A 16,276-nucleotide genomic window follows, 5' to 3' on the forward strand; every position below is an offset into this window, starting at 1 on the left:
GTGGAGACAAAGTTACACCTTCACATTCAGAATAACCTCCATCATGTTGTGTGGCATTATTACTGTGCCAAATGGGACAGACTTCAAACAGATGCAACGCAAGACTGGACATCCATGTGGTGCTGTGGGCCATCAATAGCAGCAGAATTGTATTCCAACACAATCTGCAACCCCATGGCCCAGCATATCCCCCATTCAACCATTACCATTAAGCCAGGGGACCAACCCTGGTTCAGTGGAGAGTGCAAGATGGCATGCTAGGAGCAGCACCAGGCATACCTGAAGATGCATAGGTTAAATTATTATATTTTACATTAGGATTAAACCTAGGCACAACATCGTGGGGCCAAAGGGCCTGTTCTGTGCTGTACTTTTACTTTTCTATGTTCTACAATGTGTCATCCTGATGAAGCTACTATAGTGATTGTAACGAGGTTATCCAGATGGACCTCATAGAATATCAGTTGGGGCTTTTAATCTGACCCAATCAGAGAGCCCCACCTGACAGGAATATGAGACATCTTGTGCACTCTGAGAGCTGACTCTGAGGAAGCTGGATCAGTGTCAAAGACTGTTCGCATGTAAATAATGAGTGGCTTACTGATGTAATACTGGCCTCTGTGCAGTTATTTCAGATACCAAATAGGACGATTCACATGCTAAACAGTATAAGCAGCAAGTGGTAGAGAGAGCTAAGTGATCTCACAACCAACAGATCAGATCTAAGGTGTGTAATCCTGCCTCATCCAGTTGACATGGTGTTAGACAATTAAACAACTCACTGGAGGAGGAGGCTCCATAAATATCACCAATGATGGAAGAGCCTAGCACATCATTGCAAAAGATAAGGCTGAAGCATTCAAATTAATCTCCAGAAGTGTTGAGTGCATCAGATTAAAAGGCCTAATTAGGGAACTGATATGGAGGAGGCCAAAATGGATCTCATTAGTCCCCAACATTATCCATTCGAACCAGTTGTATTCACTCTGGGTGACATCAAGAAAAGGTTGGAGACATTGGATACTGCAAAGCTTATGTGCCCTGACAGCATTCCAGCAACAGTACTGAAAACTTGTGTTCTAGAACTTGCACTCCCCTAGCCAAGCTCTTCTGGTACAATTACAACACTGGCATCTACCCGACAATATAGAAAATTGCCTAGGTATCCCCTGTACATAAAATGCAGGGCAAATTCAACCCGACCAACTACTGTTCCATCATTCTACTGTCGACCATCAGTAAGATGATGGAAGGTGTCATCAATAGTGCTATCAAGTAGCATTTTCTCAGCAATAACTTGTTCAGTGATGCCCAGTTTCAGTTCTGCCAGGGCCACTCAGCTTCTGACTTCACTAAAGCCTTGGCTCAAACATGGACAAAAGAGTTAATTCTAGAGGTGAGTTGAGAGTGACAAACATTGACATCAAAGCTGCAGTTGAGCGACTGTGCCATCAAGGAGCCCAAGCAAAATTGGAATCAATGGGTATCAAGGCGTAAACTCTCTGATGGTTGGAGTCATACCTGGCATAAAGGAAGATGATTGCAGCTCCAGGACATCTCTGCAGGAGTTCCTCACGGTACTATCCTGAGACCAACCATCTTTAACTGCTTCATCAATGATCTTCTATCCACCATAATGTCTGAGTGGGGATGGTCGCCGGTGATTGCACAATATTCAGCACCATTCATAACTCCTCAGGCACTGAAGCAATCAGTGTTCAACTACAACATGATCTGGACAATATCCAGGTTTGGGCTGACAAGTAGCAAGTGACATTCATGCCACACAAATGTCAGGCAATGACCATCACCAGTAAGAGATAATCTAATCACTACTCCTTGACACTCAATGGTGTTACCATCACTGACTACCCCACTATCAACACTGGCGGTTGCCATTGACCAGAAACTCTATTGGACTTGCCACATAAACAAAGTGGTTATAAAAGCTGGTCAGAAGCTAGGAATACTGCAGGAAGTAACTCATCACCTGACTCCCCAAAGCCTAACCATCACCGAAATGATACAAGTAAGGAGTATGATGGAATACTCCTCATTGCCTGGATGAGTGCAGCTGCAACAATATTCAAGAAGCTGAACATTTTTCAGGACAAAGCAGCCTTCTTGGTTGGCACCACATCAACCCTGTTAACCAAAGATTAGTTGGCAAGAAGGGGTGAATGTCTTGCCAAGACTAACTCACCTGATTATGTTGAGTTTGGTGGCAAACACCAAGATATAGAAATTACTCTCACCAAATATTGATGTATCCTCATTTATTAAATATGCTAACTTAAGTACTCAGTCATTTATTTCAAATGGGCCATCATTAAAATAGGAAAAATTAAATCATGCATGTTAACAGTCATAATATAATTCTTTAGGCTGAAAGTTGACCAGAAAATTTAAGTGTATATTTCTTACATTGTATTAAATAATTTTCTCCATATTGCTTTTTCAGATCAGGTGAAAGGTGATCCCAGAGCTCTTGCTTTCCATGACGCTGTAAGTTGCAATCTGTCATTTTGGTTACAAACATCCCAGGCTCGATACATGACACTTTTATTCCAAAATGCTTCATATCACGCCTGAATAAGCAAATTTTGTATATGGATGAGAACAGAAAAGTTAATCAAATCTGTTGTAGAACTATTCTGATGTAGAAAGTATGTTATTTAGTCACTGTTACATTTCTAGTGAAATAACATTATTCCTCATCCAGTGCTTTGAGGTGGTGACTGCAGTGCGTTCTTGTTTAAATGTAGTTTGATCCTACTGCAAAGACAGCTCAAGGGCCTGTGGAATACTTAACAACGCTAGATCACATCTGCTGATCGTGTGAATCTCAATGTTGATAAAACCAATAGGTTTAGGCCGATGTATCAACTAAGTCAAGCCGAGACACCTGTCAATACCTGTGGACACAAGTCACAGAGTAATTCCAGGGAAACAATAGAGGAACCTCTTTAATCTCACCAATCTGTGAATTTGATTTTGATCTGAGCTCAGAAATTAAAATATATGGCTTAAAATATCTGGAAAAGGAAATTAAAGCTGTGTGCCTTTATTATAAATTTTAAGCATCTTATTAAAAAGAAATTGGCGATCAGTGACCACAAAATCTAGTTAGTTATTGTCTTACAATAATTCAGTAAACTTCAAAATCTTCAAATACTGCTGACACAAATTATAACCAAATGTTCTCTGAAATTAACCCATAGATGGACTGACAAAGATTTAAAACACAAGGTCAAAGTGAAAACATTATTAGTTAATCTACTCACTCATTAGCCTTGCATGGGTCAACTATATGGATTTATCAATCACTCTTATCAATTATAAAAGGAGTAAATTTTACAAAAAAGATCATTTGCGGCAAGTGTGCAAATACTGATATTGATTTGTTCCTTCTGCTACTATCTAATCTTCCATACATAATGAGCATTCAAACTTGGGACTATTTAAACTGGCACCTGGGGGCCAGTTTGAACTAGACTACACTCAATTTCCTGGGAATGGAATTGATTCTCTGAGTCATATCTGTTCCCAATAAAGGGAGTAAAATAATATACATCTGATTACCAATCCTCAGGTATTTAAATTATACACTGCATCCATTGTAATTTGATGCTAATACACTCTTCTGCAAATGAATACTCGGAAGCTGTCGTAGGTTAAATGATTTTTTTTTTAAATTACCTATTGTGTCAAAAAACTCCAACCTTTGATGGTGTTAGATAGAAATATCCTGTAGTTATTGCCTGCATTTCGCATTCTCAAAATATTTGAAATATATTTTAGGGATGTGAATTGAGGATTAAAATTTGGCCAACCAGCCAGAAGAAATGCAATTTCCTCTTCAAATAGCACTTCTAAATATTCCAGAGAGGATAGACAAAGAGTTACTTTATTGTCTCTTTGGAAATATAAAATCTCCATCCATGTAGCATTCCCTCTGTCATTCAACCTTAAATTACATATTGTGGTTGTTGAAGTGAGGTGCTAAAGTCACAATTTTCTGACTCAAAGGCTAAATTGCTACCATGCAGTGAAACCTAAAGAACAACTATTGCAATATGGATACAAAACAAAAACCTTGCTGTTGGTTTCATCCACATAATGTGGTGTATACTCAGGGTGCTAGAAGTCATACTGACTGAGGAGTAGAGTAAGGGATAAATCAACTCTGCATGTAAGCTTTGCAAATTGCTAATATTTTGTCAAGGACAAGTTATGTCTGATATTAAACATGCTCCATTTAAAGTATTAAAAATTCTCAGTACTCCACAGGGAACCATAAATACTCATGATAAAATCAGTGCTAAAATCAAACTAGCATGTAGTGACACCTTGAGGAAGATCTACCTTTAATTTTGTATTAATGTGGCTCCTAAATTACAAAGCTACTTTTACATCAAAGCATAATATTGTAAATACAGCAATGTATCTGAAGTTTAGATTATATGTCCTTTCATGCTGCACTATAGTTTAAATGCATGTTAACATAGGATATCCTAACCTTAAACTATCGTTGAAAGCTTCCATTCCAAATTTTGATGGGAAGTATCCTCCACCAGTCAATGATAATCGACCAAGCACACTGCTTACATTCACTATTCTTCCTCTGGCTTTCTTAATCAGAGGTAACAACTTTAATGTAATTTCAATAGGTCCCAATAAATTAACTTCAATAGGTCTTCTGAAATGTTCAATCTGTAGCCAATCTGTGGGACAGAATATTCCAGCTATTCCAGCATTGTTTATTAATCCCCATAGACCTGCAAGGAAAAATTTGGATAATTATGCACATACAATAATGTATCTAACACCTTTAACATTAATTCTAGGTATGACAATAGAAGCATTAAGGAAAATTAATATTTATAGTTTCGTTCCATTTATGACCGTAAACCGTACATATTTTAAAAAACCTTAATTGAATTATTTAATCAGATCAATATAAAACTAATTTTGACTTATCTGACTACTTATAGGTAGATCCAATAATATTTATTGGCTCTGCACTAGGTTATTTGTTCTTTTTTTTTCTTCGAGTAAAACGTGAGGTCTGCAGATGCTGGAGATCATCATCTCCCAGACCATCCATAAAACCATCATCTCCCAGACCATCCATAACCTCATCACCTCAGGGGATCTCCCATCCACCACCTCCAACCTCATAGTCCCACAACCTCGCACCGCCCGTTTCTACCTCCTGCCCAAAATCCACAAACCTGACTGCCCCGGCCGACCCATTGTCTCAGCCTGCTCCTGCCCCACCGAACTCATCTCCGCGTACCTCAACACGGTTCTGTGCCCTTTAGTCCAAGAACTCCCCACCTACGTTTGGGACACCACCCACGCCCTCCACCTCCTCCATGATTTTCGCTTCCCCGGTCCCCAACACTTTATCTTTATGATGGACATCCAGTCCCTGTACACCTCCATCCCCCATCACGAAGGACTCAAAGCCCTCCACTTCTTCCTTTCCTGCCGCACCAACCAGTACCCTTCCACTGACACCCTCCTTCGACTGACTGAACTGGTCCTCACCCTGAATAACTTCTCTTTCCAATCCTCCCACTTCCTCCAAACTAAAGGAGTTGCCATGGGCACCCGCATGGGCCCCAGCTATGCCTGTCTCTTCGTAGGATATGTGGAACAGTCCATCTTCCGCAACTACACTGGCACCACCCCCCAGCTTTTCCTCCGCTACATCGATGACTGTATCGGCACTGCCTCGTGCTCCCACGAGGAGGTTGGACAGTTCATCAACTTTACTAACACCTTCCATCCCGACCTCAAATTCACCTGGACTGTCTCAGACTCCTCCCTCCCCTTCCTAGACCTTTCCATTTCTATCTCGGGCAACTGACTCAACACAGACATCTTCTATAAACCGACTGACTCCCACAGCTACCTGGACTACACCTCCTCCCACCCTGCCCCCTGTAAAAACGCCATCCCATATTCCCAATTCCTTCGTCTCCGCCGCATCTGCTCCCAGGAGGACCAGTTCCAATACCGTACAGCCCAGATGACCTCCTTCTTCAAGGACCGCAGATTCCCCCCAGACGTGATCGACGATGCCCTCCACCGCATCTCCTCCACTTCCCGCTCCTCTGCCCTTGAGCCCCACCCCTCCAACCGCCACCAAGACAGAACCCCACTGGTTCTCACCCACCACCCCACCAACCTCCATATACAGCGTATCATCCGCCGTCATTTCCGCCACCTCCAAAAGGACCCCACCACCAGGGATATATTTCCCTCCCCTCCCCTATCAGCGTTCCGCAAAGACCACTCCCTTCATGACTCCCTCATCAGGTCCACACCCCCCACCAACCCAACCTCCACTCCCGGCACCTTCCCCTGCAACCGCAGGAAATGCAAAACTTGCGCCCACACCTCCTCCCTTACTTCTCTCCAAGGCCCCAAGGGATCCTTCCATATCCGCCACAAATTCACCTGCACCTCCACACACATCATCTATTGCATCCGCTGCACCCGATGTGGCCTCCTCTATATTGGGGAGACGGGCCGCCTGCTTGCGGAACGCTTCAGGGAATACCTCTGGGACGTCCGGACCAACCAACCCAACCACCCCATGGCTCAACACTTTAACTCTCCCTCCCACTCCACTGAGGACATGCAGGTCCTTGGACTCCTCCATCGCCAGAACATAACAACACGACGGTTGGAGGAAGAGTGCCTCATCTTCTGCCTGGGAACCCTCCAACCACAAGGGATGAACTCAGATTTCTCCAGTTTCCTCATTTCCCCTCCCCCCACCTTGTCTCAGTCGATTCCCTCGAACTCAGCACCGCCCTCCTAACCTGCAATCTTCTTCCTGACCTCTCCGCCCCCACCCCACTCCGGCCTATCACCCTCACCTTGACCTTCTTCCACCTATCACATCTCCATCACCCCTCCCCCAAATCCCTCCTCCCTACCTTTTATCTTAGCCTGCCTGGCACACTCTCCTCATTCCTGATGAAGGGCTCTGGCCCGAAACGTCGAATTTCCTGTTCCTTGGATGCTGCCTAACCTGCTGTGCTTTAACCAGCAACACATTTTCAGCTTTTTTTTCTTAGCTTGTGAGACTTGAGGTATTACAAGTCTCAATATCAGTAAAATAATAACAAAGGACAACTTCCTCTTCTTGATCACTGCTGCAAGTGTAGGTGTGCAATGGTGTGGTTATTATTGCTATTATTCTTAAACTCGATCACCTGTATGCAGTCCCGAATGGCTACTGTCACTGACACAAGTCAAGAGAATGAAGAAAAGCAGTGAGACTGAACATATGAGAGCATCACTGATCGTTCATAAAACAATTCCTGGCACTCATCAACATGGGTAAGAGGATGCGAGAGAGGCTTGAAGAAAGCCTCACCAATGGACAAGGTGCAGGGTAGACCCAAAGGCTTTCATTCTCGGATCCAGAGCAATCCTGCCCTTTTTTGCAAGGACATTAGAAAGAATTAGGTCTCTCAAATATCTGCAATGTTCTGTCACTGTTTCTTCTTTCTGTCAGATCAATCCTAATAGAAAGCTACAGTAGATTCTCCTCTCAGGCCTCTGGTTGAAATTGCTGTTCATCTCCAATGACTTTATCTTGTATTCACAAAAATAGGAGGATGGAAAGAGGTACCTGAGACTGGAAGTATGAGGAAGGATTCCCAGGGTTTGCAAGCACTGGAAAGGATTTTAGTCACTTATAAGACTGAGGAGTCTCAGAATGTGAGAATGAATTTAAATTTGAAAAGGAGCACCAAGCTCATATGTGATAGGATAGGGTGAAAAACAAAAACAAGTCAGGAGGCATGGCAAAAAGATATAGGTGGGGAGGCTGACAACCTGGACCGTGACATCACAAGAAATGCTCTCACACTGTGATACATAATGATGTATAACCATTACTATTGAACAGAAAACAGGCATCAGCAGATTAGTGGCCTTTCCTCAATCCTATAAGAGTTTCCTTCCCATTACTTCATTTGAAAGGGAATTGAACAATATGTAAGATAGGCGATCAACTTTCTGTTCCCCCTTTCCTGGCCCGAATAAACCGTTATAATTGATTTCTTTCCCCCTCAATCTCTTGTTTTCTTGCACTACATAAAGGGTCCCCAGATAGGCCTCTGTTAAAATCACTATCTGATCCTGCTGCTCTAATCAAACCGCACGACATAACTCCACAGAGGCTAGTATCCTGTCACCAAGTCACCCTTTATATACACGTGGAACCAGCTCTCAGAGTGAACAGGATGTCTGACACTCCTGCTCTTATCTGACAGCCAGGGCCCCATAATTGAACCAGATTAATAACCCCAATCAAGGAACTTGTATTCTATGAGGTCCACCTGGCTGACCTCTTTACAATCACTACACCCACTTTGAAAATTTGAAGGATCCTCCTGGGTTCTCTCTCACATGCTGAGAAGAAAACATGTTGAAATTGAAACAGTCTATTGTTCACTGACCTGGTGTCTGGCAAGAGGACATGGTTTAAATAAAAAAGTGTCATATTGGTCTCAAACATTAACTCTGTTACTTTCTCCACAAGTACTGTCAAACTTGCTGAGTTTCTACAGCACTTTCTGTTTTTATTTCAGATTTCCAGCATCTGCAGTATTTAAGGATTTAAATATATATTTTATCTTTAAATATCTCACCTTCCATAAATCTCTGTTTTGCTTTATCTCTGTATTTTTTAATTTTTCTATATGTTACATTCATGTATTTCTCTTTCTGTCTCATTCTTCTTTTCTACTTCTCTTGTTTGCCTTTTTCTGTATTGATTATTTTCTGTTACAATATATAATTTTCCTTTCCTGCTTCTCATTCTCTGCTTTCAGATTGCTTTACTCTTCATTTCTGTTTCTCTCTTTTTTCTCTTCCTTTTACTTATTGTTTACCTTAGGTTCCAGGAAGTGGAAAGGTATTGTGCTCATGGCAGGTTAATGATTGAGGTGGATACAGGTGTGTGTTAGTCACATGTGGGGTGCAGTTCAGCCAACAGTCCCAGGAAAGATTTTAGAAACACTACAGGGCCTGCACGGAGCTGCTTGAAAGGCTTGTCTCACTACTATGGCACTTCATCCCAGTTATCCTGAAAATAATAAGGCACTATAGTCCCACCGTTCTTTACATCTTTCCTTACATCTTATTCATCCTCTATGCCATATCAATGCCACCTTATACTCCTCCACCTATCTACAATAGCCCTTCAGGCTCTGATCTGCACCAAACCCAATACCTTCTCATATTCTCCAGGCCAATCTATATACACCACTCCTTCTCATGGCTGCTTTTATGCTCCGTGAGTAGTTATGGCACTTCCAATCCTGTTCACCTTCTATACATTGCATCAAACAAATTAACCCTAACTTGACAACAGTATGTTTCAAAGAAGCTTTTTAAAAATGCCATTTATTTATAACTTTTCACTTTCTTCAAAAAAAAACAGATTATTGAGGGCCAACCACAAAACAACAGTAGGAAAAATGATAAGTATGTGAAATCACTATCTTGTGTCCAATGTCCCAGCAAAAATAATTGGAAGCCTCCATTGGAAGTGACAGTAGATGGATGAATTTCTCACCCAATGTGTTTTTTCATAACTATCCCACAATTAATCTATTTTTTTTATTAATTGTAATGTGCTTCATTATTCAGCATGTAAAATATTATGCTAAATATTTATGAGAAGTAATTGTATTATCAATTCTTTATACTATGGTAAATAGCTAGAAGAACCCATTGTATTGCACTTACCTCGGTTTCCTACTTCGACTTTGATCAGATCGGTTGCATTCTCAATACTATCAGATTTTGTTATATCCAACAAGATTGTTTTCAACCTGCTTGAAGTCTCTTTCTTTAAGCCTTGAGCCCCTTCTTCAGTCAGGCAGCCAGCAAGCACTCGAAATCCGTCTACATCAAAGGCTTTTGCAGCAAGATTTCCAAACCCAGTATCACATCCAGTGATGAACACATACTTGTCTGAGACATTTCCTATCTTAAGTTTGTCTCGCATCCACCAGCATAGAAACCAGATTAAAAAGAAGCCCAGAGTGAATGCAAGCATTTTGCTATGAGTATCGAGTAAAGGATGAGAACCTGAAAAAAAAAGTGACTTTTAGAATATTAATGCCAAAGCCAAGTACAACAATGATTTGCACAGAACAAAAATACAAATATTTATATGATGCTCATTCATAATTTCCTCTTGCACTATATTGCACAAGAATAATTACAAGTTTTTTTAAACGTCCTAATTAAAGGAAACCTTAGGCCAAAACGAAAGATATTACAAGGGATATATGGTGACATTTGTAATAATAATGATGAGAGACAAAGGAACGTTGGATTTGGGAGCAGGAGCAAGTCATCTGGCCTTTCAAGTCTGATCCATATTTCATTAAGATGATGGCTGGCCTGGTTGTTGCCTCAACTCCACTCTCCTATCTGCAAACTGTCTGTCAAAATCTATTTAACTCTCACTTGAATAATTTCAATAATTCTGTATCCACTGTATTTTAGGGAAGAGAATTCTAAATCTTCACAACCTATTCAGAGAAAACAATTCCTCATCTCTGTCTTAAAATGTATTCTCTAACCAACAAGAGGAAATATCATCCTAGTATTGATATGTTGAATCACAACAGAATATTATCAGCAATTTCTGTTTTTGTTTCAGAATTCCAGCAACCGCAATTCTTTTGGTTTTTGTACAGAAAATATGTTTCAATCAGATTACTTCTCAATCTGCTGTATTCCAAAGAGTCTAAGCCCGATGTTCACCTTTCTGGAGCAGCGTTCCAAGAGCTCAGGCTTCCAAATAAACCTGTTGTACTATAACCTGATGTTGTGTGATTTTTAACTGTGTCCACCCTGGTCCAACACTGGCTCCTCCACATCATGGCAACCTTTCTTCACAAGGTAAGCCCATTATCCCAGGAATGAGTCAACTGAATCTTTGCCAAGAGCTTCTAATGCAACTATTTTGTTTTCTTCAATTGAGGAGATCAAAACTGTGCCCAGTATTTCTGATGTGGTCTCATAAATGCCCTGTATGGCCACAGTAAAGCTTCCAGATATTCATATTTTTGTACGGGGAGGGAGTGGCATAATGGTATTGTTACTAGACTAGTAATCAAAAGATACAAAAACTGAAATTGCTAACCAAACTTACCAAGTCTGGCAGCATCTCTGGAGAGAAACAGAGTTAATGTTTCGAATACAATAACTGTTCTTAGAAAATTAGGAACAATAGCAAAGTTAAAGCAGAAAGAATGGTGAGTGCCCACTACAATATTTCATATATAAACAACGATCCTTTAGTAATTAGATTCCAGTCTGAAAGTTAACTCCTCAAATGTCTGTAATTCAAACAAGAGAAGCCAAACTTTAGCAGAAGTATGGATTGTAATAAAGATGGCACATTATGCCAACAAGGAAGCATTCATGAGCATACAGGTAAAATCACCATAGTCGTGCCAGGACTGTGCTCTCTCATTCCAGAAAGATGACTGGTTTTAACCCAAGGGTCACCACACCTCAGGTGAGCAGAGAGGTTAACAAGGAGAGTTCTTCACGGTAACCTCAGGCAGTATGGGAATTGAATCCATGACATTGAAACCATTTTGCATCACAAACCAATTGTCCAGCCAACTGGCTTAACAGATCCCCACATGACTGTGAAAAGCATGAAAATAAATAAACTGAGTCTATCAGTTGAGCGTCGTGCTAAACTTGTCAAAAGATGAATGAACAACAAATGATAAACTCCCAATTAATCAGATGTAGTTTCATGACTGACTAGTTTAGAATTTGAATGTATCACCGTACACAATATTTAGTGCTGCACCCATGAGCACTGTTGTATTTTCTGAGAAACACAATAGGAACATTCCAACATCATTTAATTATCCAAATATTTTGCAACTTCAGTTAGGTGTATGTTGTGTTATACCACACCTGTAATTACACTCCTTTTTATTTAAAAGTACTGAATGCTCAGGTGTGTAATCAATTAATGTGATGCTCTCAAATAAATCTTTCATAAAAAAAAGGAGAAAGACATCAGTGTTTAAAGTATACAAGAAACAGATGACATAGTGATGAAGAACTAATGCTATTTGGGAAGATTCAAAATAACTCAGCAATGAGTGATATCCAAGAGGTAACATTGAAGAGGTAAAACAAGATGCACAAAGAATTAGGAGAAACAAGTAGTTTTGTATGTGGGTCTGTAAAAGTCAGTACTGAGAGTACCACAAACTATGATGATGTGATTTGGACTTGTGTGGTTCTCAGGATGCAGTGAGGGCCAACAGCATCGTCTCATGCTGGCTCCAAGCTGCACCACTCCCTACTTCCACTTTATTCTCTGGCTCGTTTGACATGCTAGCAAGTGCCCCATAAAACTCATCTCTTCCTATTTTCCCCGGTCAAATCCCTGCCCACTTACATCTGTGATTCCTTGCTTTACACCAGTTTCAGAATTTTCATGTTGTGGATTCCAAATGCCTCTTCTTTACCATGAAATGCAGTCCCTTTATAGAACATAGAACATAGAACATAGAAGGATACAGCGCAGTACAGGCCCTTCGGCCCTCGATGTTGCGCCGACTGAATCCTACCTAACCTATACTAGCCCAATAACTTCCAAATGCCTATCCAATGCCCGCTTAAATGAACATAAAGAAGGAGAGTTCACCACTGATACAGGCAGGGCATTCCATGAACTCACAACCCGCTGTGTGAAGAATCTACCCCTAACATCTGTCCTATACCTACCACCCCTTAATTTAAAGCTATGTCCCCTAGTAACACCTGACTCCATTAGCGGTAAAAGGTTCTTAGTATCTACCCTATCTAAACCCCTAATCATCTTATACACTTCTATCAGATCTCCCCTAAACCTTCTCTTCTCCAATGAGAACAGCCCCAAGTGCCTCAGCCTTTCCTCATAAGATTTTCCTACCATTCCAGGCAACAATCCTGGTAAACCTCCTCTGCACTCGTTCTAAAGCTTCCACATCCTTCCTATAGTATGGCGACCAAAACTGCACACAATACTCCAGATGAGGCCTCACCAGAGTCCTATACAACTGCAACATGACCTCAGGACTCCGGAACTCAATTCCTCTGCCAATAAAGCCCAGTACACCATATGCCTTCCTCACAGCACTATTTACCTGGGTGGCAACTTTCAGAGATCTGTGTACATAGACACCAAGATCCCTCTGCTCATCCACACTACCAAGTAGCCTACCATTAGCCCAGTAATCCATCATCTTGTTATTCCTACCAAAGTGAACGACTTCGCACTTAGCTACATTGAATTCCATTTGCCACATTTCCGCCCAGCTCTGCAACTTATCTATATCCCGCTGTAACCTACCACTTCCTTCCTCACTATCCACAACTCCACCGACTTTTGTGTCATCCGCAAACTTGCTTACCCAGCTTTCAAGTCCTTCCTCTAGATCATTTATAAAGATAACAAAAAGCAATGGTCCCAAAACAGATCCTTGTGGTACACCGCTAGTAACTGCGCTCCAAGATGAACATAATCCATCAACTACTACACTCTGTCTCCTTCCAGCCAGCCAATTCCTAATCCAAACCTCTAATGTATCCTCAATGCCATACCTCCGAAGTTTTAGCATTAGCCTACCATGGGGAACCTTATCGAACGCCTTACTAAAATCCATATACACAACATCTACTGCTTTACCCTCATCCACTTCCTTAGTCACCTTCTCAAAGAACTCAATAAGGTTTGTGAGGCACGACCTGCCCTTCACAAAACCATGCTGGCTATCCCTGATCACGTTATTCCTACCCAGATGTTCATAAATCTTATCCCTTACCATTCTCTCTAAGACTTTGCCCACCACTGAAGTCAGACTCACTGGCCTATAGTTACTAGGGCTATCCCTACTCCCTTTCTTGAACAATGGGACCACATTCGCTATCCTCCAGTCCTCTGGTACTATTCCCGTAGACAATGACGACATAAAAATCCAGGCCAATGGCTCTGCTATCTCCTCCCTAGCTTCCCATAGGATCCTGGGGTAAATGCCATCAGGCCCAGGAGACTTATCTATATTCATCCTTTCCAATATTCCCAAAACCTCCTCCCTGCATATTTCCAGGGCATCCATTCTAATTATTTGTGATTCCATATTCACATCAGCAACAGTGTCCTGTTCCTGAGTGAATACTGATGAAAAGTACTGATTTAATGTCTCTCCAATCTCCTCCGCCTCCACACACAACTTCCCACTACTATCCTTGACTGGACCGATACCTACCCTAGTCATCCTTTTATTCTTGACATACCTATAGAAAGCCTTTGGGTTTTCCCTAATCCTACCAGCTAAAGACTTTTCATGTCCCCTTCTCGCTTCTCTTAGCTCCCTCTTTAGCTCCTTCCTGGCTACCTTATAACTCTCAATCGCCCCAACTGAACCTTCACGCCTCATCTTTACATATGCCGCCTTCTTCCCTTTCACAAGGGACTCCAATTCCTTACTAAACCACGGCTGCCTCACAAGGCCCTTTACACCATGCCTGACTGGTACATACCTATCGAGGACACGCAGTAGCTGCTCCTTGAACAATCCCCACATCTCATTAGTGTTCTTCTCTTGAAGCCTGTTTTTCCAATCCACACATCCTAAGTCATGCCTCACTGCATCATAATTTCCCTGCCCCCAGCTATAGCTCTTGCCCTGCGGCGCACGATTATCCCTCTCCATCACTAAAGTAAAAGTCACCGAGTTGTGGTCACTGTCCCCGAAGTGCTCACCTACCTCCAAGTCTAACACCTGGCCTGGTTCATTACCTAGAACCAAATCCAATATAGCCTCCCCTCTTGTTGGCCTGTCGACATATTGTGTCAGGAAACCCTCCTGCACACATTGTACAAACACCGACCCATCTAATGAACTCGAGCTATAGCTCTCCCAGTCAATATCTGGGAAGTTAAAGTCCCCCATAACAACCACCCTGCTACCTTCACTCTTTTCCTGAATCATCCTCGCAATATTATCCTCTACTTCTCTAGGACTATTAGGAGGCATGTAGAAAACACCTAACAGGGTGACCTCACCTTTCCTATTTCTAACCTCAGCCCAAACTACCTCAGATGGCAAGTCCTCTTCCATCGTCCATTCCACTGCTGTGATACTGTCTTTGACAAGTAATGCCATGCCTCCCCCTTTTTTACCCCCATGTCTGATCCTACTAAAACATTTGAACCCTGGAACATGCAACAGCCATTCTTGTCCCTGTTCTACCCACGTCTCTGTAATGGCCACAACATCGAAGTCCCAGGTACCAACCCACGCTGCAAGTTCACCTACCTTATTCCTTATACTTCTGGCATTGAAGTATACACACTTCAATCCACCTTTCTGGTTACAGGCACCCTCCTTAGAGATCGCTGCATTATTCCTAACCTCCCTACACTCAAGGTCCTGTACCCTAAAGCTACAGTCCTGGTTCCCATGCCCCCGCGGAGTTAGTTTAAACCCTCCCAAAGAGCACTAGCAAACCTCCCCCTAAGGATACTGGTGCCCCTCAGGTTCAGGTGTAGCCCATCCTTTTTATAGAGGTCCCACCTTCCCCAGAAAGGACCCCAGTTGTCCAGAAACCGGAATCCCTCCCTCCTTTACATATCCATCCTCCACCCGGACACTCTCAGGGCTGTCCATTTCTTCCTGGGACAAAGCCCTGAACATCCTCCATCCAACACCAGCCTCCTCTGCCTGGCCAAGCTTGTCTTCACTCTGAACAACTTTTCTTTTAACAACTCTCATTTTCTTCAGGTCAGAGAGGTGGTCAAGGGTACACATATGGGCCTCAGTTATGTCCATCTCTTTATGGGATACATGGGACATTCCTTGTTCCAGTTCGATTCTGGACCCCACTCACAACTCTTTCTCTGCTATATCAATGATATCATTGGTGCTGTCTCCCTCTCTAATTCAAAATCATTCAAGTTTATTGATTTTGCTTCTAATTTCCACCCTGCTCTCACCTTCACTTAGTCCATCTCTGACTCCTCCCTCCTCTTCTTCAACATCTCTGTTTCTATTTCAAGGGATAGACTGGCCAGCAATACTTCACTGGGCAGGGAATTCCATAGATTTACAACCCTCTGGGTGAAGAAATTTCTTCTCAATCCAGACCTAGATCGGCTCCCTCTAATTTTGAGGCTAAACCCTCTTGTCCTAGTTTCACTGCCAATGGAAAC

The 16,276-nt window shown here is 42.1% G+C and overlaps 1 protein-coding gene across 2 annotated transcripts in view; it reads right to left on the reverse strand.

Annotated features, from left to right (window-relative positions):
* LOC132817428 (dehydrogenase/reductase SDR family member 9-like) overlaps positions 1-16,276 on the reverse strand; it is a 36,763-nt gene that overhangs the window by 2,970 nt on the left and 17,517 nt on the right. For both annotated transcript variants that reach the window (XM_060827863.1, XM_060827862.1), the window contains exons 2-4: positions 9,781-10,125; positions 4,520-4,778; positions 2,425-2,588 (exon numbers count right to left, since the gene is read on the reverse strand). In XM_060827863.1, the coding sequence (XP_060683846.1) occupies positions 2,425-2,588; positions 4,520-4,778; positions 9,781-10,093 (736 nt within the window). In that variant the 5' untranslated portion in view covers positions 10,094-10,125. The remainder of the gene's footprint in view (positions 1-2,424; positions 2,589-4,519; positions 4,779-9,780; positions 10,126-16,276) is intronic.

The sequence above is a fragment of the Hemiscyllium ocellatum genome, chromosome 7 (genome assembly GCF_020745735.1).
Source record: "Hemiscyllium ocellatum isolate sHemOce1 chromosome 7, sHemOce1.pat.X.cur, whole genome shotgun sequence".
Taxonomy (NCBI): Eukaryota; Metazoa; Chordata; class Chondrichthyes; order Orectolobiformes; family Hemiscylliidae; genus Hemiscyllium; species Hemiscyllium ocellatum.